At 44.1% G+C, this 20,653-nt stretch overlaps 1 protein-coding gene across 7 annotated transcripts in view; it reads right to left on the bottom strand.

Moving 5' to 3' along the window:
• The window catches only part of CABIN1 (calcineurin binding protein 1), a 162,349-nt gene that overhangs the window by 51,117 nt on the left and 90,579 nt on the right, over positions 1-20,653 (bottom strand). For all 7 annotated transcript variants that reach the window (XM_044275522.1, XM_044275526.1, XM_044275523.1 and 4 more), the window contains exons 27-29: positions 16,840-17,016; positions 16,279-16,607; positions 6,755-6,868 (exon numbers count right to left, since the gene is read on the bottom strand). In XM_044275522.1, coding sequence (XP_044131457.1) covers positions 6,755-6,868; positions 16,279-16,607; positions 16,840-17,016 — 620 coding nt within the window. The remainder of the gene's footprint in view (positions 1-6,754; positions 6,869-16,278; positions 16,608-16,839; positions 17,017-20,653) is intronic.

A 20,653-nucleotide genomic window follows, 5' to 3' on the forward strand; every position in this document is an offset into this window, starting at 1 on the left:
GAGCCGCACGGATGGTAAGTATGCTGCTCCCCGCTCCCCACTACACTTTACCATGGCTGCCAGGACTTTAGCGTCCCGGCAGCCATGGTAACCATTGAGAAAAAGCTAAACGTCGCATCCGGCAATGCGCCGAAACGACGTTTAGCTCAAGGCCGGATCCGGATCAATGCCTTTCAATGGGCATTCATTCCGGATCCGGCCTTGCGGCAAGTGTTCCGGATTTTTGGCCGGAGCAAAAAGCGCAGCATGCTGCGCTATTTGCTGCGGCCAAAAAACGTTCCGTTCCGGAACGGAAGACATCCTGATGCATCCTGAAGGACGGACTGTCCATTCAGAATGCATTAGGATAATCCTGATCAGTATTCTTCCGGCATAGAGCCCCGACGACGGAACTCTATGCCGGAAGACAATAACGCAGATGTGAAAGAGCCCTTAACACATCGGTATGCTCGTGTGCTCTACCGATCACCATGGAAGTCAATGGGAAAACCCCAAGCACCCCCTGGAGAATAGGGTGTCTGGTTCACACACAAAAAAAGCCAAAAATTGATGGAAACCCCACCAAAATAGTTTGGAAACAGCATGGGAGGATGTCTGGATGTATCTTGGACTCCCATTACCTATGACATACAATAGACTACCACACAAAGGCTATATGCCAAAAGCCAGGTATGTGCAAGCTGACAATCTATCCATGAGACAGATAACAGTCAGCATACCTTACAATGGCAGCCTTGTGCACTATGAAACATTCCAAACCAGCTCTCATCTGACTGAGAGCCAGTAAACCTCAAAGTTTCTTCATATCTTTTGATTGGCTTGGGAGGACCTGCACACCTAGATCAATATCATTAGGGTGACAAAAAGTTTTCTGGTTGTCCTAACATAATATTCAATAACCCTTCTAAACAGTTTTGTCATGTAAACTCATTTGCATAAACATGGGCAGCAGAATCTGCCTTATTTTTCAGCTGAAAAACCATTTGCATGGAAAATTCGCGATCTACACTACTCATGAACAACGCCATCTATTGGATTCATAGTCTTGTCATAAGACTATGAAACCCATAGATGGCACTGTTCATCTTGTTGGGGCGCTAGTAAGTGGGGCACCCTGCCCAACAGAGTCCACACACCGTGTAGCACTCAGCCTATAATAGCCTGAGCTAACACTGAGGTGTATATCGGATTGTTGCTATCATTCACACATCTTCTAGCACTTTATCTGCGGTAATATAAGTTTGCTAGGGTGTATCTGAGGACTATTGCCCTGCTTGTAATGACTCATGAACAGCGCCATCTACTGGTTTCATAGTCTTATAACAAGACTATGAATCCAATAGATGGCACTGTTCATGAGTAGTGTAGATCGCAAATATTCTAATCACAAATTTTTATTGCTCATTTTCATTGCAAATGGTTTTTCAGCTGAAAAACAAGGCACATTCTGCTCATTTGAATGTCATTCCCATATGCCCATGTTTATGAAAATGAGTTTACATGACAAAACTGTATAGAAAGTTTATTGAATATTATGTTAGGACAATCAGAAAACTTTTTTTTCACCCTAATGATATTGATCTAGGTGCGCATGTCCACACAAGCCATCCAACAGATATGAAGCAACTTTGAGGCTTATTGACTCTCAGTCAGATGAGAGCTGGTTTGGAATGTATCATAGTGCACAAGGCTGCCATTGTAAGGTATGCTGGCTGTTATCTGTCTCATGGATAGATTGTTGGCTTGCACATACCTAGCTTTTGGCATATAGTCTTTGTGTGGCTGTCTATTTTTTTTCTAGGTAATGGGAGTCCACGATACATCCAGACATCCTCCCAATGCTATTTCCAAACCATTTTGATGGGGGTTTCATAAATTTCTAACCTTTTTTTGTGAACCAAACACCCTCTCTTCTTCGGGCAGGGGGTGCCTGGTTTGATGCTCGGGTCTCCCATTGACTTTCATTGTATTAAATTGTACTTGAGCGCACACACAGTATTCGGCCGAGCACTGCGATGTGCCAAGCATAGCAATGCTCGCTCAACGCTACCTAGGAATCAATCAGCTTCCACCTTTCATTTTGGACAGATCCTTTGGAAAATGAAAGGAGGAATCTGATTGGTTGCTATGGGCAACTAAGCCAGTTCTACTTTACACCAGTTTGATAAATGACCCCCTATGTCTCTAGGGGTGCTTGATGCGTTTCTTTTAAAGATAACACAGTGTATGATGATAGCCTTGGGGATAATTTAATGTAATCTCTATTAATAGGAAGCATTCGCCTTAGGAACACTGATGGCGGGGTCACACAGGTCTATTATTGTGCCGATTAGCGGGAACGAACATTAGTACGAGTACTTGTTCTCGATAATGGGCCCATGTAAAGGTGCCACCAATCACCTAATGAACAAGCAAAACACTCATTCATAGGGTGAACTCATCATTCATGAAATCACTGTTTCTGGGCTGCAGATTGTGGTGTGTAGAGAGAGAGCTTTTCCCCAGAAACAATGAATCTGTATGAGGACGAGTGATAGCAGTAGCCATCAGCTATAACCGCCACTGATGAGCAGGCAAGTACTAGGAAGTAATGGTTCCTTCCTATAATTGCCTGCTCAGTTGTCGTGCGTAAATGCGCCCCAAGCAATCATCAGGGGCAATAAAATGGCCGCCTTCCTATTAGTACACACAAAACCTGTCCTGATCACACATGAGGACAAGTTACTACACAACACTGGACTGAAGAGCTGCCTGATCATCCTCTCTCTCTGCTTGTCAGGGATTATGATCCTGAATACAGCTGATAAGATCTTCAGCTAAATCTCTGTAGGAACGGAGATCAAGAGGAGACATAAGACTTGTCCTGTTGTGTGAGTAAGATAGGTTTTGTGTACTAATAGGACAGCGGCCATTTTATTGCCCCTGATGATTGCTCCATAGACAAAACAAGCTATTATAACTAATGAAAATTATTTGGCAATATATTTATAATTGTAATAGTTAAGTATTTTTATTTTCTTAATTCTCGGAGAACCCCTCTTAGAGTTTTTTTCAGCCTCACAGCTGCTGGTTTTACATTTACGCAGTCCTATAACCCTCTCCAGTACCCTTTGGAACGGGTTCTTTAAATCGATAGGGAAATTAAGGGATGTCCTTTTTGTAAGGTTAATTTCATGATTTCACATCTATACTGCTTAGAACTCTGTTCTTGGTTGTATGCTCTGTTGCTTCTCCATATATTAAAGACAGTAATAAAGGAGAACAATTTCCTCTAGTTTCTGGGTGCAGTGCATGGAAGACATCATAGCAGCTAGTGTCCAACCACTAGTGTAGGAAGAAGTGAGAATTAGAGATGGAGCCAACAGAGGGAAACAATGCTAAAAATACAGAATGTGCATCATATAATAGATATTCTAAATAATAAACTTTGCCGCTCCCTGTATGATGTTTGCTGTGCATAGGGTTCCCACCCTGTTTTATGAATTATAATAAATCACAGCAAAAATTCTTTGTTCACACAGTATTTCTCATTTATTTCGCAACTGTAAGTACTTACTGTTCCAATATAATAGAAATTGCCAGATATTATGTTAATCCTCATGTACATACACGGCTGCTTATCCTGAAAAGTCACCTGAAAATGTAGGTATACTTTAAAGGGTTCTGCAGTTTGTTTAAACTGATGATCTATCCTCTGGAGCTGCAGCAGAAAAGACACTCCCCTTGAGCTGTCAGCTTGATATGAATCTACTAGAGCAATGAATGGGGAGATCTCTGGATCCATGCGAGGTACAGGGCTGGTTCTAGCTTTGTTATAAAGAGATTGTCATGTACTATATGATGATTTTCATTTTTTACATTATTCATGGGATAACCCCTTTAATGTGTATGGTCAGCTTTAAGCAATGATCCTTACATAGAATGAGGAGAAACTGGTTATTAACTTCCCTTAGTCCTGCTCCAGCATTTTCATAAAGTGATCCCATACATGAAATGATAAGTAGATTACAATTATGGCTTATTAGCAGGTTTACACTAAAATATTTAAACTGGAATAGTGGAGATCCCAATGCAGACATATGCTCCAAAACCCTAGACAAAAATAAATTTACGCTCAATAAAATCTACAACAGAAGGCTTATACTAAAGCCAACATCTTAGAAGCATTTCCAGGGCTGATGAAACACATAAATTGAGAACAATTTCTAAAGAACTTGAAACTTCATGCCAAAGACGTGAGGCAGACTTTAAAAAGACGGGTTTTCATACCAAGAAAGGCTTTGTTCACATCTGCCCTGTATATGTAGTATTTTTGGTGTCAAAATGACGAAGCCTGCCAAAGAGCCTTAAAGGGCACGCTTATGAGCCAATCATAAGACAGATTCGTCAAGGTGTCTTTTTTGAATGGCTGCCACAATATGAACATAGCTTGGTTTTCTTGCTACTTTCTTTTGTTCAGGGGAATCTTGTTAGCAAGTCCCTAATGTACGTCCATTATAGGAATCAATAATTTTCTAAGAAAAGTGATCCAGTGAGGAGTTGGAGACTTACTTGCCTTTTACAGTTCTGCTGGAAATAGTCGAGACCCTTGTTGTCAGAGATGCCCTCAACTGCTTAGGGTAGTTTCACACTAGCGCTAAACTGTTCCAGCAGAGGTACAGCCTGCCAGAGTTTATCGCATCGGGAAACTGATGGAGCCCCCCCAGGCCCCCTTGACTATAACGGGACCCGGTGGGGATCCGGCCTGTTTCTGGCATTAGTGCCAGGATTCGGCTGGACAAATACTGCTGCAAGCAGTGTTTTTTTTTCCAGCAGAATCCAGGCACTAATGCCGGATCCTATTATACTCAATGGGCTCTGGCGGGGAAAGGTAGAAAGATATGATGAACTGTGGTAGGCTGTTCATCTACCGGAACAGTTTGGCGCTAGTGTGAAACTAGCCTTAGCTGAGCTCCCGACAGCTGCAGATCAGATAACTTTTTCTACATTACTGTACAGGCCTGAATACAACGCAAATAACCAGAGCATGATGTGAGTGCACACCGAGGCGGCAGAGAATGCTGGGACACTGGACCAACACTGCCTGAAGAATTGTGAATGCAGCTCTGGATGAGAAAGGATGGTGATACAGTAGTAACGCAGGATAAATACAGGTGATGCAAACATACATCGAAGACCCATAGCTCCCAACATTGCTGAAACAACGGCATAACGATATCTACAGGCAACATGGCTTCTTGTTTACAGCCTCATCAAGTCATGTGAAGGTTTTCTTCCTGGCCATCAACCAAGACCATTTTCTGACCATCTGGTTTACCTCTGGCTCCAATGCAGCCTGCCATCCAGAGCAGCGGTCCCCAACCGCCGGGCCGCGGCCCAGGACCGGGCCCTGGGAGATATGTTGCCGGGCCGCAGAGGAGAGAGGAGCGCAGGCGCCAGGCGCATGCGCGGCCGACGCGTACATGTTGCCAACATCAGTGGAGACGGAGGGAGGGACGGAGAGAGGGAATCCCTCCCTCCCATGACGCGGCCGCTGCAGAGCCCAATACAATGAGCGGGCTCTGAGGCGCCGCACCACTGCCACCAATGAATATGTCTCTAATATTAAAGTAGGAGGAGGGACAGGGGAGGGTTTACCGCTGCACCGTCTCAGCTAGTGTGCTCGGCGAACGGCAGCAGCGGCAGCCTCCTCCTCCTCCTGAGTCTTGTGTTCTCAGACCAGTCCCCAGCCATTAGTGATCTGGAAAGCGCAGGTACCCACACACTGTCCCACAGATGGGGTCACCTATTATTAATCTGATGTACATGGTGCTATTACATTAGTACCCCCATGTACCTCAGATTAAAAGTATGTGGCCCCCAAGCACATCATCAAATAATGGGCAACATTGGGTTAACCATTAATATGAGGCACATGCAGGTCCAAATTGATAAAACAATGTGCCTCATATTAACAGCATGTACCTGATGCCATTAACCCCATGTTGTCCATTATGTTAAGCGGGGTACTTGACGAGGTTGCTATTAATATGTGGCACATGGTTTCATCAATTTAGACTCCATGTGCCTCACATTAATAGCCAGTAACCTTATCATACTGTAGTACCTAACACCAGCCTACACATTAACCCCATGCTGCTCACTGTCCATTATGTCAGGAAGTACTCGCTGGTGTTACTATTAATATGAGGCACAAGGCTTTATCAATTTAGACTTCTATTTGCTTCACATTAATAGCAAGTGACCCCATCAAGTACCTCCTCACATAATGGGCAATTGATACTTTGCAAAAAGTAAAAATTAAAAAATACTCACACGTTAACCCCATGCAACATCTTAATATCTTAATATGCACCTTGTGTTTTGTCGTGCGCGTGAATCAGTCAGCGCCGACCAGCACCCCCATAAACCCCGCCCACCCCCTAAGCCCCGCCCCAGACCCCCCCCCCCTTCCCCCACGCCACCCGGTCCCTGGAAAAATTGTCTTACATGAAACTGGTCCTTGGTGCAAAAAAGGTTGGGGACCACTGATCCAGAGGACAGCACACAGATCTACATGGGTTGTCACCAGCCATTTTCCAATGAAAAGAATGAAACTACTGACTTGAAGATCAGGGGGATGCAGAATTAGCTATATTACATGACATTGAGGATATTTTCACAGTTTGGGCTGCCAGTATTCAGAAGCCTGGGTGATAAACCATTCCTCTTCACATTTGCATTCCATGCACCCATGTCAATGACCATAACTTACATTGAAGAAATTGGTCTTGTTCCTCTCGTAGAAGAGACCCTGTGCTGGCATGTGCTTCAGCTGCTGCCACGGGATACTGCTGCCTAGCAACACGTCTCTGGCCCACTGCAAGTTCTGTGGAGACAACAGGCAGGATAAGGCAGGGATGCTGCCGTGGGTATAAGCCGTGCATACATATACATCCATATCAATATCTAGCCATCTAGTACCGAGGTCTGGGACCAACGACTCCTACTGACACCAAGCATATTTAATATAACAAGTTTTGTGAAGAAGGTGACTGGCGTGAGGTGATGGACAATTAGCTTGAATGATAGGTAGATACATTACAAGAAAACTGCTCTGTGTAATGAAAGAAATCTTCCCATGAGAAATGGAGGGGGCAGCAGTGCTGATGATGCCTCATCAATACGCATCACATGTATGTCTGCAGCATAGTGGGTGGCTGTGGTCTTCTCCACAGGGGCCAAGAAGTTCAAAGTAGTCACCTGCTGGCTGCAGCACTTATTGCCAAGCAACAGGCCGAACTTGTTTAGGCATTGCCCAGCAAACAGTATTCATTAGGTTAATGGTTACGGAGCTTACAGTCTTATACTACTAAGAGATAACCATTATATGATAAAGGTAAGTTATGCAACTCCATTTCTCAGATCCCATTCTCCCTAGATGTGCTAGATTACGTTCTTCTGGTGAGAATATGGTCTGGGATACAGTACCCAACAGTGAGCAGTAATGCGGCCTTACGGAGCACTGTACAGATAGGTCGCCGTTTTTTCCACTTCCTAGCTGTAAGAAATACTATATCTGTACAAGGTTTTTTGGTCAGGTTCTATGCACCGACATTTATATACATTTTTTTAAATGTAATTGGATTGGTCTGACTAAGTTTACCTTAGTTCACTAGTTAATACTTTTGTATAGGTATTGAATTACCTAGTAATTGCAGCATGTTCTTTCCTCCTCCAGGCATTTCAGTGGTATGGGTAAGGCTACTTTCACACTAGCGTTCGGGGCTCCGCTTGTGAGTTCCGTTTGAAGGCTCTCACAAGCGGCCCCGAACGCATCCATACTGCCCTAATGCATTCTGAGTGGATGCGGATCCGCTCAGAATGCATCAGTCTGGCACCGTTTGTCCTCCGCTCAGAAGGCGGACACCTGAACGCTGCTTGCAGCGTTCGGGTGTCCACCTAGCCGTGCGGAGGCAAACGGATCCGTCCAGACTTACAATGTAAGTCAATGGGGACGGATCCGTTTGAAGTTGACACAACATGGCTCAATTTCAAACGGATCCGTCCCCCATTGACTTTCAATGTAAAGTCTGGACAGATCCGTCTGAGCAACTTTCACACTTAGAATTTTTTCTAAACTATAATGCAGACTGATCCGTTCTGAACGGATCCCATCGTCTGCATTATAGGAGTGGATCCGTCTGTGCAGACACCAGACGGATCCGCTCTGAACGCAAGTGTAAAAGTAGCCTAAAACAGCTAGGTGTCCTCCGTCTCCTATCTTCTATATACAGAAAACGGAGGACGTAGTAGTGGGCAGTCCCGAACTCCGCGTGCGAGCTCCCGTCAGACCAGGATAGTGCCGATATGCTCAATAAAATTAATAATAAAAATTTGCGATCAACTACTGAGGGAGTGTTTAAGTCTGAAAAAATCCAATTGGTTGGGGTGAGGCTGCGCGTTTCCGAGATGAGCCAAATGAATTCTGGGTAGTTAGGGAGGGAGGTCTTAGCCTCAGGGTAAGGGCATCGGCGGCCATCTTGAGAAGATAGTCAGAAAGAAGTCTTGTGAGGAGTGGTTGCTATGGAGGGAATCTTATTAAACAAGTGGTATGTGAACACAATAATTAGAGAGTATGGATTATCACCACAGCAGCAACAGCATATATGAAAATTGAATTTTGAGTGAAAATATGACAGTTATCCTTTAAGATGCAAACCTTGAGTATCCTTTGTCCTTAAGATGTAGGTACGCAGCAGAGTTCTGACCGCAGGTGTTGGCTCTTCTATGATGGACCATAAGCTGGTGTAGCTTCTTTATAATACATTTTTTTCTAACACACTAAGTGTAATGTGGCAGGTATGAACCTACTGAGCTTAGGGACTAGATTTAGCTTGGGGCTACTGCTGAGGCTGTTTTCAAGATGGACCTCTGTTTTTCACTCCCGTATGAGTACTTGGACTTCACTGCAGGGGCCACCGAGTCACTACCTATAGAAGTGGTCTCTGTTCAGAAGCTGCTCACCCAGGCAGGTCAAAAGACACAGGTGTGAGGAACCCAAAAGACAGGCAAGAGCGTGGTCAGTGGACAAGCCAAGGTCAGGACAATCAGAGTTCATGTAGTACAGTAGTTGTGCAAAAGGTCAGGGCAGATAACACAGGGTCAATACAGAGATCATGCGGGGAAGGGCAGGGCAAGTACTGCAGCCTCCATGTCGACAAGGAGAGAGGAGATTCCAGTAGGCAAGGAATGCCAGCATCACATTAGTCTCTTGTTCTCTTATTCTTTTCCAACAGGTTTCCCTTGCTCAATAATGAACATAGGTTTCTACAGCATTCTCCACTAAGTCAATGGGATACACTAGGATTGTTACAAAACAGGTTGACTTCTGTGGCTTTTAATTGAAAATGTCAGATCAATTAAAATCCACTTGGGTGAAATTTCAGGATCACAAAGGTTTACATCTGTCAAGGAACGGTCTTCTAGGACCGGTGTTCACATCTTAAAGGAAATCTGTCAGCAGATTTGTAGCTATGAAACTGGATGCCCTGTTACATGTGCGCTTAGCAGCTGAAGGCATCTGTGTTGGTCCCATGTTCATATGTGCCTGCATTACAGAGAAAAATAATGTTTAAATATATGCAAATGAGCCTCTAGGAGCAAAGGGGGTGTTACCGTTACACCTAGAGGCGCAGCTCTCTCTGTAACTGCCACGCCCTCTTGATTGAAAGGGTGACGTTTTCAATGCCTGGCCACGTCAAAGTATAGAGGGCGCAGCAGTTGCAGAGAGAGCAGAGCCTCTAGGTGTAATGACAACGCCCTCATTGCTCCTAGGGGCTCATTTGTCTATATTAGAACATAATGTTTCTCAGCAATGCGGGCACATATTTATATCGGACCAACACAGATGTCTTCAGCTGCAAAGAACTTATGTAACAGGTCAGCCAGTTTCATAGGTACAAATCTGCTGACAGAAGGGAACATGTCAAGTGATTTCTGCTGCAGAGATCAGCATTTAATGGAGGGAGATAAGCTGAGCTCTGTGATATACAGGTTTATGTGATTTGGAGCAGGCTTTCTAAGTAAAAAGCAGAGTAAATAGTGACAGGACTCCTACAAAATACAGTGAGAGTCCTGCTGGCCCCGCCCACACATGATGATTGACAGATTTATGTGTACACACATTGATACAGCTGCATTCTCTATGCTGGTGCTGTATAAATATAGATTATTAATATTCTGTAGATTATTACCATTACCTTATAGACTATTATTATATTATTATTTTGTAACAAGAGCAATGTCATCCCTTTATCTGGCATTAAATATCTACCCTGACATGGATGGACAGTAAAAAGAAATCTCAAAGCTATTACAGAAGCTGGTTGATTCCCACTCACTCCTGTGTCATTATAACGGGCTAATATCTATGCTAGGCCTCCAGTATCTCTGGCCTCTAGGCTCTTCCAAAGTTTTGTGACTCCAGTTGTCCTTATGAGCAGTGCCGTGCATTCCCACATCTTCCCACCATCTCAGGGAGAGAAGCTGCAACCCCCTTCCCCCGTCCTTCTGTTACTAAAACAAGGCTGTGTCAAGTAATAAACTGTGTAAAGTGTGTCGGCCAAAGCTTTTGTACGGCAAACATCCAGACAAACCACACTGAGCCCACACAGAAATAATGCTGCAACCCTTAAACTAAAGGCCGTATGCTGTCTGCAAAAATGAAGATCCGTTTTTTTGCTGGACAGTTCAGCATGTCCGCAGAAATATAGATTGTATTCCGTTTTTTTTGTTGATCCATAGACTTCAATGGGGCCATGTCCTGATTTTTACTGACAAGTATAGGACATGTTTCATTTATTTTGCTGAGCCGTACAATGGAAGAAAGGCCCCATAGAAGTGAATGGGACAGCATCTAATCCGCAAAAAAAAAAACGGATCTTTTGCGGACAGCCATCTGAATGAGCCCTAACACACACATGCAAGTTGCCAGTGAACTTGGTGAAGCATATGGTAAACCAGCGCTCCTGTGTCTTCCTGCTTCCTCATTACTATGGGATTAAGGTGGTCGATTCTCTTTCCTTGAACCATCATCGGACTACATTCTAAATAGTCGTAGGCAGTTCAGGTTGAGTATTTAGGATCAGCACAATCCCATCATGATGGTTGCTGAAAGAGCAGTAGGATGGATCGCTGACTTTTCCTGACAGTTACTAGTGGTAATCCCAGTCTTATTTCTTCAGATTAGCTAGAGGTATATCAAGTATGATCAAGCAGGACTACGTTCATACACATGAGAACAGTGGGTACATAGCCTTAATCTGTCAGGCTGAACATTGTGTCTGATCTGCAGGCAGCAGGTCATAGAGCAGGGAAAATGTTCAGTTAAACTTATAAACTTATTATATATATTTATACCACTCTGGGTTTGGGAATCCAGTGGGTGGTCTTACAATCATTGATGGCCTACTGGACTCTGGAGCGAGCAGGAACGCAAAGGCTATGAACGCAAATTATTGCATTCTAATCATTTTGGGCTACAATCCTTTTTTCAATTGGTCTCAGTCTGTAAAACGTATCTCTAAGCTCCTGACAGCTCATAAACACTCATTTAAAGGTGGATTTACACTGCCTGATAATTGGGCAGATAATGGGGAACGAAAGGTCCTACGAACGTCTGTTCTCGAAAATCTGCTTATCTAAAGGTGCAGCTGGATCATTCGATGAGTGAAACGCTCGGTCACCGGGTGATCCTGTCGTTGTGCAGGTACACCACTGTCTAAACAGTGATCTGCTACCCAGAAACAATGATACTGTATGGGGACAAGCGACTGCAATAGCGATCTCTCATCCTCATACTGTGAAGGATATTGCTGAATGTAAATGCAGAGGCCTCCTTCACTGAATGTGCAACTGACTGTTGGGAAGGAACGCTTCCTTCCTGACAATCGGCTTTACATCACGGTGTCTAAACCCACCTTACGCCTTATTCTTATCAATTTGATAACAACTGAGCTATAATGAGTATTTATGAGCTGTCAGGCGTTCAGAGATAAGGGTTACAGGCAGAATCTGATAGCTGTCCAGAGAAAACTGCTGACAATTTTTTATAAAGACCCATTGAAAAAAATGTGTTTAGCCCAAAATGAGTACAATGCAATAATTTTAAAATGCTGCCCCCCCAAAGGTGTCCATGTCTCTAAATTACTTGTTCTGGTGGCAGATCCTGCCAGTGACAATATAACGTGCATCTCAACTGTCCCTCAACAGCGAATATGAGGACTGAGTATGTTGGATCTCAACATTCCTGATCCTATGTTCTGCCAGAAGGGTTCTCTTTTCAGAAATCCCTCGGTAAGTGCTCATCGCTATGGGAAGGTTACAGAAAATAGCTGCCTCCTGTCTGGTTCAGGAGGATGTAGACTGGTGGGCATCTTAGGTGCTTCTCACTGGCTGGCAGGGAGTATCTGCCTACAGACCATGCTCTCTTTGACTCACAGAGCTCCAAAATGATGTAATGAACCAAGTAAAGCTTACAGGTCTGCTTTTTTAATGCTTAAATGTTGCAGCCACTCACTAGCCCCAGTGGTCTAGTGCCATACATTGAAGCAGAGGTTAGCTACAGCGGCCACCTGATTTACTTATGGGATGTCACTATTGCAGGACCACCAGGAACCCCCAGAGTGGCAGCAAGATATTTAAAGGGGTTATCTTACTTCATCAGATGGTGCTTTTCATCTTTATTACAAGGCACTTACTAATGTATTGTTATTATCCGTATTGCCTCCTTTGCTGGCTGGATTCATTTTCCCATCACATTATACACTGCTCGTTTCCATGGTTACAACCATCCTGCAATCCATCAGTGGTGGCTGTGCTTGCACTCTGGTGGCCATTGGAAGCACGCATAGGCGTGCATGCACAGCAGCTCCTGTCCTGGCCACCTCCTATCTGCGCTGAAGCAGTGGCCGTAACCACTGGATACGAGCAGTGTATAGTGTGATGGAAAAATGAATCCTGCCAGCAAAGGAAGCAACATCAACAATCACAATACATTAGTAAGTGCCTAGTATTACCTTTGTCTACATATTAAATGACATTTGCTCCCCTTTTAACTGGTTTGTCATGGTAATATATATATATATTTTTTTATCTAAACCATTTACTGCTAGCAGGGAATTTTCCTAAAAATTACAGCTGACTTCTCTATTAACCGTCCATTAGGCATCCTTGAGTAACATACCTCTGATGTACCATGCTCGCTATTACAATTTGAATTTTTATTTTATTTTTTGCAATTAAAGCAAAGGAAATCCAGTGAGTCATAGAGAATGCAGAGAGGTTAATTTGTCCGTGCTCCCCCTTCTCACTGGAACTACTAGTTCATAGAATGTGTAGGCAGTGCTTGTATTAACTCCGGTGTCATGGCTTGACAGACTGTGGGAGGATAGCTCTGCTCCCAAGGGTCTGCCATCCCATATACAAGATGAATCACTACAAACATACCGCTGCTATGGGAGAGCGTTCAAACCGGCAGGAACACTAGTCGAAAAGAAAAGAATCTGTCAATAGCTGTCATGTGCTGGCTGCTGATAGAACTTCTAATCACAGATTGACAGGGTAACTTTGGTAAATCAATGAATGACGCCGTCTTCTCAGCATGTATGGCAGACACAAAAACAATCGGGAAAGGCGAATAAACAGCCGTTTCTTTCTGAATCCGGAAAGCTGCAGTTTTTCTATGTGATCTATAACTGTACGCTCCACAGTTCAATAACGTCACTGAATTTCTACTATTATTTCTTTTTATGTGAGCCAATAAACATTTCAGGTGAGGAGAAGAAAATATGCCCATAAATGTACAATATGACTATGCAGCAACGTGACCCTGTCAATCAAGGAGAAGGAGGGGCTGACAAAGGCAGCAGGATGGTCAAGGGTGCACAGAGTGGCTTGGGCCGTCCCTCGGTGCACTTAACTGCTCTTTTGTAATTAAATGTACTTTTTCTCCACAATGAAGCAACAGATCGCTAAGTAAAAAGGATCATTACATTCGACTGAACTAACCCTACAAGGCATTCTACCGGTTTTAACAATGAATTTCCTGGTGACAGATTCATTTTCAACTACAAGTCTCAGCATGGAATGACCGTCTGATTCTTCCATGAAAGTAGAAGGCACATCCATTACTGTTTATAGTATACTGCATTGGCACATAACATAGGGGGTCATTTAGTATACTGAAATGCGCTTAAAGTAGGCGTATTTCAGACGCAGATGGCTGCACAACAGTTAGCTTTGCCGCCATCTGCGACTACGCCCCACTCACGCGAGGTCTAAAACTGTGGGCGCGGAGGAGGTTGGGCTGTTTCATTCACCATTTTCTACGCCTGTTTTAGGCGTAGAAAATGGCCTAAATGTAAGACAGCAAGGAAGCTGGGTTACATAACTCTTCATAACTCTGGCGGATCCACTGCCAGAGCAGAGGCTTTAAGTCTGGCGTTTAAAACACTGGTCTTAATAAATGTGCCGCATAGTCTTTCAGGGTAATGTAGTCCACTTATTCCAGTTATTACTTTAGTTGCCGTCCTCTGTACCCTCTCCAGCTCTGCTATGTCTGCCTTGTTCACAGGAGCCTATAACTGTACACAGTACTCCATGTGTGGTCTGAATAGTGATTTGGAAAGTGGTAGGACTATGTTCTCATCACGGGCATCTATGCCCCTTTTGATGCAACCCATTATCTTATTGGCCTTGGCAGCAGCTGCCTGACACTGGTTTCTGCAGCTTAGTTTGCTGTTTATTAAAATTCCTAAATCCTTTTCTATGTCAGTGTTATACCATTTAGTATGTACGGGTGACTTGCATTATTTCTTCCCATGCACATAACCTTACAATCCGATCTATCCAGATCCATTATGACATAATTTGGTAATTTGCAGTAAAAATATGTGAAATGTATAACTCTATAGTAATAAACAGTTTAGCTATAAAGACACTGCCAAACGTTCTAGCTGTTTTATGTTTTTGATGTGGCAGAAAAACGCACCGAAAAACGAATGAGGTTTTTGAAACGACTACCTGCATTTATGGCGAGTTTTCTTCCAGCCAAAGGAAACACAGAGCAGACTTAAATTACCTTAATATATTTTGTAATTAATGAATCCAGTTTTGCTGTGTTTCCCTTTTCCCGTTTTTTTGCCAAACCAAATACTCAGCACAGACGCGACATTTAGCAGCACCCTAAGTGTACAGCCACAGATTCAGGTTTTTGATGCCAAAATCACAAGTGGATAAAAAAAACTGAACATGTAGCCATATCCTCACAGGGGCAGACGTAGCTTCAATTGCAGATGTCTGAGGTAAGAGGGTAGAATTGCCTTACAAAGATTGATAGCTAACCGAGGGAGGAAAAAAAAACATACAAAAATTGTAGGCCTTTTGCACTAGGCAAGATATTAACCACATGAGGACTAATATGGCACCAACATTCAAAAAAAAAAAATATGTTTAACATAAAAACTTTGGTGGTAGGGAACTGAGGCCAACAATTATCATACTGAATTTTAAGTACACAGGATGTGAGGTGTATCCTGAAATCCCTGCCTCGGCCATTAACAGAGCTTGTCCCACCCAAAGGACAAAACTTAAAGGGGTTTCCTGAGATTTTTATACTGATGATATATATTCTAGATAGGTAATCAGTATCTGATCGGTGGGGGTCCGGCACCTGGAACCTCTGCCAATCAGCTGTTTGAAAGGGCACCAGTGCTCGCAGCAGCGTCACGGCCTTCTTGTGGCTCACCAAGCACAGCACCGCACACTGTATAGTGGCTGTGCTTGGTATCGCAGTTCAGCCCCATTCACTTTAATGGGAATGAGCGGCGCCTAGGCCATGTAACCAATGAGATTGACGTCAGATGGCCTAGGGAAAGCTGCAAGAAGTGGCGCTACTGTGAGCGCGTTGGTGTCTTCTCAAACAGCTGACTGGCAGGGGTCCCGGGTGTCGGACCCCCACAGATCACATTCTGATGACCTATCCAGAGGATAGGTCATCAGTAAAAAACTCAGAAAAAAACCTTTAGGTTTCTAAAATCATACATACAACATCTTTGGTTGCTAATTAGTGATCTGTTTGAGAATCTTCATGGTGACCGTCAAAGAAACACTTAAAGATGCTTCTTAAATCGAAGCCAGTACACACTAGAGCACTGGGATAATGCACTATAGCATTTGTAACGCAGTAGTACGCATGAACACCCTATGTTATGTTAATGAGCCTTCCACAGATCTTACCTGGTGAGTATGGCCGTTAGTATACAGGTAAGCCAACCTGTACAGGCTTTTGTAGTGCTGGGGGAAACGGCTTAGACATAACTTGAAGGCAGTGATGCACTGCTCAATTAAGACTTTGCGCTGTTCTTCAGCACCTTCAGGCAGACATTGGGGGTACTCTGACATATCTCCTGTTGATTCCAGTTTCTTTTTGGGATCTCCTAATGGGAAAGGGGGTGGTAAGGATCTTATAGGAGTGCTGCAGGTGGGGGAAGTCTGAACTTCAGGAGAAACCTTCAGCTCCAGTGAGCTAGGGGTCTCTGGTTGTTCCGCTTGTTCTTCTGTCCTTCCTGCAAGTTTGGAGTGCACAAGACAGAAGATTTAGTAGCAATCCTTATACCTTGCGGGAGTTTGATACAACCTGATGTACATACAGTATCTACCACAGGGGAATATATATTAGTTTCCACTGAATGTATGCATTGTACATTTAAAAAAAACTAAAAGATGACCAAGAGTGAGGCAGATAAAAAAAACTATCATGGTTCTAGGTAGCCAAGCCACCTTCTTGACGTAGATTACCTTTCTCATCTGCTGCTAGCTGGACATCTCTGCCATGTGATGTACTGTGAGATAAACTGGACTTCTTTTCCAAGTAGAGTCCCCTGGTGCTGTCCTGCGAGCTGGCTGGCTCAGGAAATGTGTCCTGTGTTGAGCTACAGTCTGAAAGGACAACCACCATACTGTCCTGGCTGCGTTCTAAGAGAAGGGAGACATGCCATCAGTCACGTAGCCAGCTCATAGACACCCCTCCACCAGCAAGCAGTGACAAGAAGCAGCAAGAGCAAAGGACAAGGGACAGGGAAGGACAATTCAACAGACATCCTTTCAACATCACCTGGTATCCTCCATTTATATAACATTAAGCCTTTTCACTTACATTAGGTACAGAGAATTATTAGCTCCAATATTATAAGACCTAGATAGACATGGGACATAGATTGTTAGATGAATGGACAGAATAGTTAAGACTGTGCTCCGTGACAAAAGGCAACACGTATTGGAATGTTTTTATACATTCTAACAAAAATTACATAATGTAAAGACCCAAACATATGACATGCATGAAATGAAACATAGTTACATGCACTACACTTATTTTTTTTTCAATGATTTTCAGGGTACATCACAGGAGAGGTTAAAATCTATAATGGCTACTTTCACACTGGCGTTTTGGCTTTCCGTTTGTGAGATACGTTCAGGGCTCTCACAAGCCGTCCAAAACGGATCAGTTTTGCCCTAATGTATTCTGAATGGAAAAGGATCCGCTCAGGATGCATCCGTTTGCCTCCGATCAGTCTCCATTCCGCTCTGGAGGAAGACACGAAAAGGCTGCTTGCAGCGTTTTGCTGTCTGCTTGAAGTAACTGAGCCAAAAGGATCCATCCTGGCACACAATGTAAGTCAATGGGGACGGATCAATTTGGCACCACAGAAAACAGACCAGTCTCCTATTGACTTTCAATGGAGTTCATGATGGATCTGTCTTGGCTATGTTACAGATAATACAAACGGATCCGTTCACGACGGATGCATGCGGTTGCATTATTGTAACAGACCCGTTTTTGCAGATCTATGACGGATCCGCCCAAAACGAGAGTGTGAAAGTAACCTTATACGTTCGGTTTGATGGAATTCCTGAATCCTTTTGATGGTGTATTGACCTGATTGCTGGAATGCTTTGGGCAGAACTGTTATACTGGGACAGATTTACTAAAGCCATCTAATATTTAGACCGTGTAAACGACTAGACCAGGGGTCAGCAAGCTCCAGCAGTACAGCTGCTGTGAGACTACAGCTCCCAGCAGACACACTTGCTCAGATGTTCTTGTTACTCCCATAGAAGTAAAAAGAGGCTTTTGGGAGTTGAAGTTTCAGAACAGTTGGAGCGCCAGAAGAGACACTCTAACGATGCACCAAACTTATCAAAGTGGCTGATGCTGGATGATAAACCTTCAGACCTTTACACCACCTGCTGGTTGGGTTGCTTTTGGTGCATCTTATGACCCTTTCCCACTAAGTCCCTTGTAGAGTGAGGTGCAAAAGGTGGTTTGCAAACTGCAGTCCCTCAGGTGACGGTACAGAGATTCCCCTTTGGCATTATTAAAATTCCTCAATAACGCCTCACCAACTCAGGCCCTGCTGTAGGCATAAGGTAGTGCACTGGTTTGCCCTGGGTATTTCTTGAAGGCCTATAATACACTGGAACAACATTTTACAATGTAGTTACAGAATTAGGCTATTTTCACATTAGCGTAAGCAGGGTTACGGCAGGCTGCCGAATCTGTGCTAACGCTAGACCACGAGTGCCGCCGGAATTCCACTCTGGTCCCATTCACTTTGAAAGGAGCCTTATAGGGGTTCTCCAGGATAGGTCATCAATATCTGACTGGTGGGGATCCGACTCCCAGCATCCCTGCCAATCAGCAGTTTAAACGGACGCAGCTCTCGCATATGGGGGGGTGCAGCCTCTTCACAGCGATGCTCATTGTATAGCAGCTGTGCTTGGTTTTGCAGCCCAGGCATCATTGGTCTAGGAAGAGGCCACAGTGCTCAGCACCACGGCCTCTGCAAACAACTTATCGGCAGGGGTGCTGGGAGCCAGCCCCCCACAAACAGATATTAAAGACCTATCCTAAAGCTAAGTCATCAATATCTAACTCCTGGAAATCCCTGTAATGTGCATAAATAAATGGTGAATAAACTGCATTGCATTACAGTCTGTATTATAGTTCAGAGCTGCAATCACAATTCTGCAGGCTTCAGAGATAAAAATCTCCAAGCATTTCTTGCTTTCTCAATGTTTTCAATCAGGCCGACTTTTCTGGGAAATGCAAGCTTTACAGCAGACTTTATACGGTAATCTGATGAATATAAAGGCATTCTCCCACTACATTATAAGAGCTTAGCTAAGGTCACAGAAATGTTTGTTAAGAAGCTTGTCAACAAGTACAGTTGAGAATACAGCTCGGATTCAGGATAACCCAGTACCTTTACAAGGTACGTAATGCAAAGCAGTTAACATCTTAACCGCTGTCTCCTCAGACTCCGCCATAAATGTGCATATTTGTACTGGAGAAGCATGTATATCTACTGTAGGGCAATGTACCACTGCCAGACCCCTCTGGTAAGGCGTATCTCATATGGGCACAAGCATTCTTTACCCATACAGATAAGATTATTAGTGGCTCTAATGTGTACATCCAGTTTTAAGTGGCTGTCTCATAAAGACAACCCCATTCCAAATAAAAATCATTGAATGGAGTCTCTCTTTTGGGATGCATCTCTACGAGACTTAACAAAAGTGGCAATTGCTCTGGCACACCTAGTCTACCACTTATTACATGGTCGGCCATTAAAGGGGATGGCCACCTTTTGGAGGTTTTTGGGCAAATGCCCCCCCCCGCACTGGGCGTTCCTTTTCCATCATGTCAATTGGCCATGCGATCCAATGGGAGCAGGTCACTACTGCGGCCAGCAACTGGCTGCAGCAACATCAAAGCAGATGCTTACAGCAGGGGACCGGACTGAGGCAGCAAAGGACAGGGAGTGAAGGAGCCGGGACCCAGCTGCGGGAGGAGGTACAGGTCTAGCCAGGAGGAGGGTTTGCAGAAAAAGACCCAAAAGGTGGCCAACTCCTTTAATGTCCTGCAAAAGATGCTGTAGGCTAAATGTAAGGCTGTCTGCATAGAGGACCAAGAGGACCTGTTACTTCCCCTAACACGTCTGTTTTAGTAACTACTTGCATTCCCAATAAAAATAACAATTTGGGAAAATTTGTTTTTATGACTATGTTGTGCCATTCCTTTATTATTACTGTTAGCAGTTTAGCAATAAAGGGCCCTCGGGATATTACCTCTTGGGGGTGTGCATAGTATGACACTATCCAATCAGCGCTGCCAGTGCCAGACTGTACAGGGACACACCCATAACTGGTTACACACAGTTGGACCTTAAAAGGATTTTCTGCGATTTTTATATTGATTTCCTACCCTCTGGATAGGTCATCAGTATCAGGTCGTTGGGGGTCTGACACCCAGGACCCCCACCGATCAGCTGTTTTGAGAAGGCACCGGCACTCCTGTGAGCACTGCTGCCTTCTTGAAGCTCACCAAGCACAGCGTTGTACATTGTATAGCAGCTGTGATTGGTATGGGGCAAAGTCCCTTTTCACATGAATGGGGCTGAGCTGAGCCTAGGCCATGTGACACATGAACATGTCGTCACTCAGGCTAGGAAAAGTGAGAGGGAGAAGGCCGCAGCGATCACAGGAGCGCCAGCTGGGGGTCCCGGATGTCAAACCCCCACCAATCAGATACTTATGATAGGTCACCAGT

Source organism: Bufo gargarizans, chromosome 1 (assembly GCF_014858855.1).
Source record: "Bufo gargarizans isolate SCDJY-AF-19 chromosome 1, ASM1485885v1, whole genome shotgun sequence".
Lineage (NCBI taxonomy): Eukaryota > Metazoa > Chordata > Amphibia > Anura > Bufonidae > Bufo > Bufo gargarizans.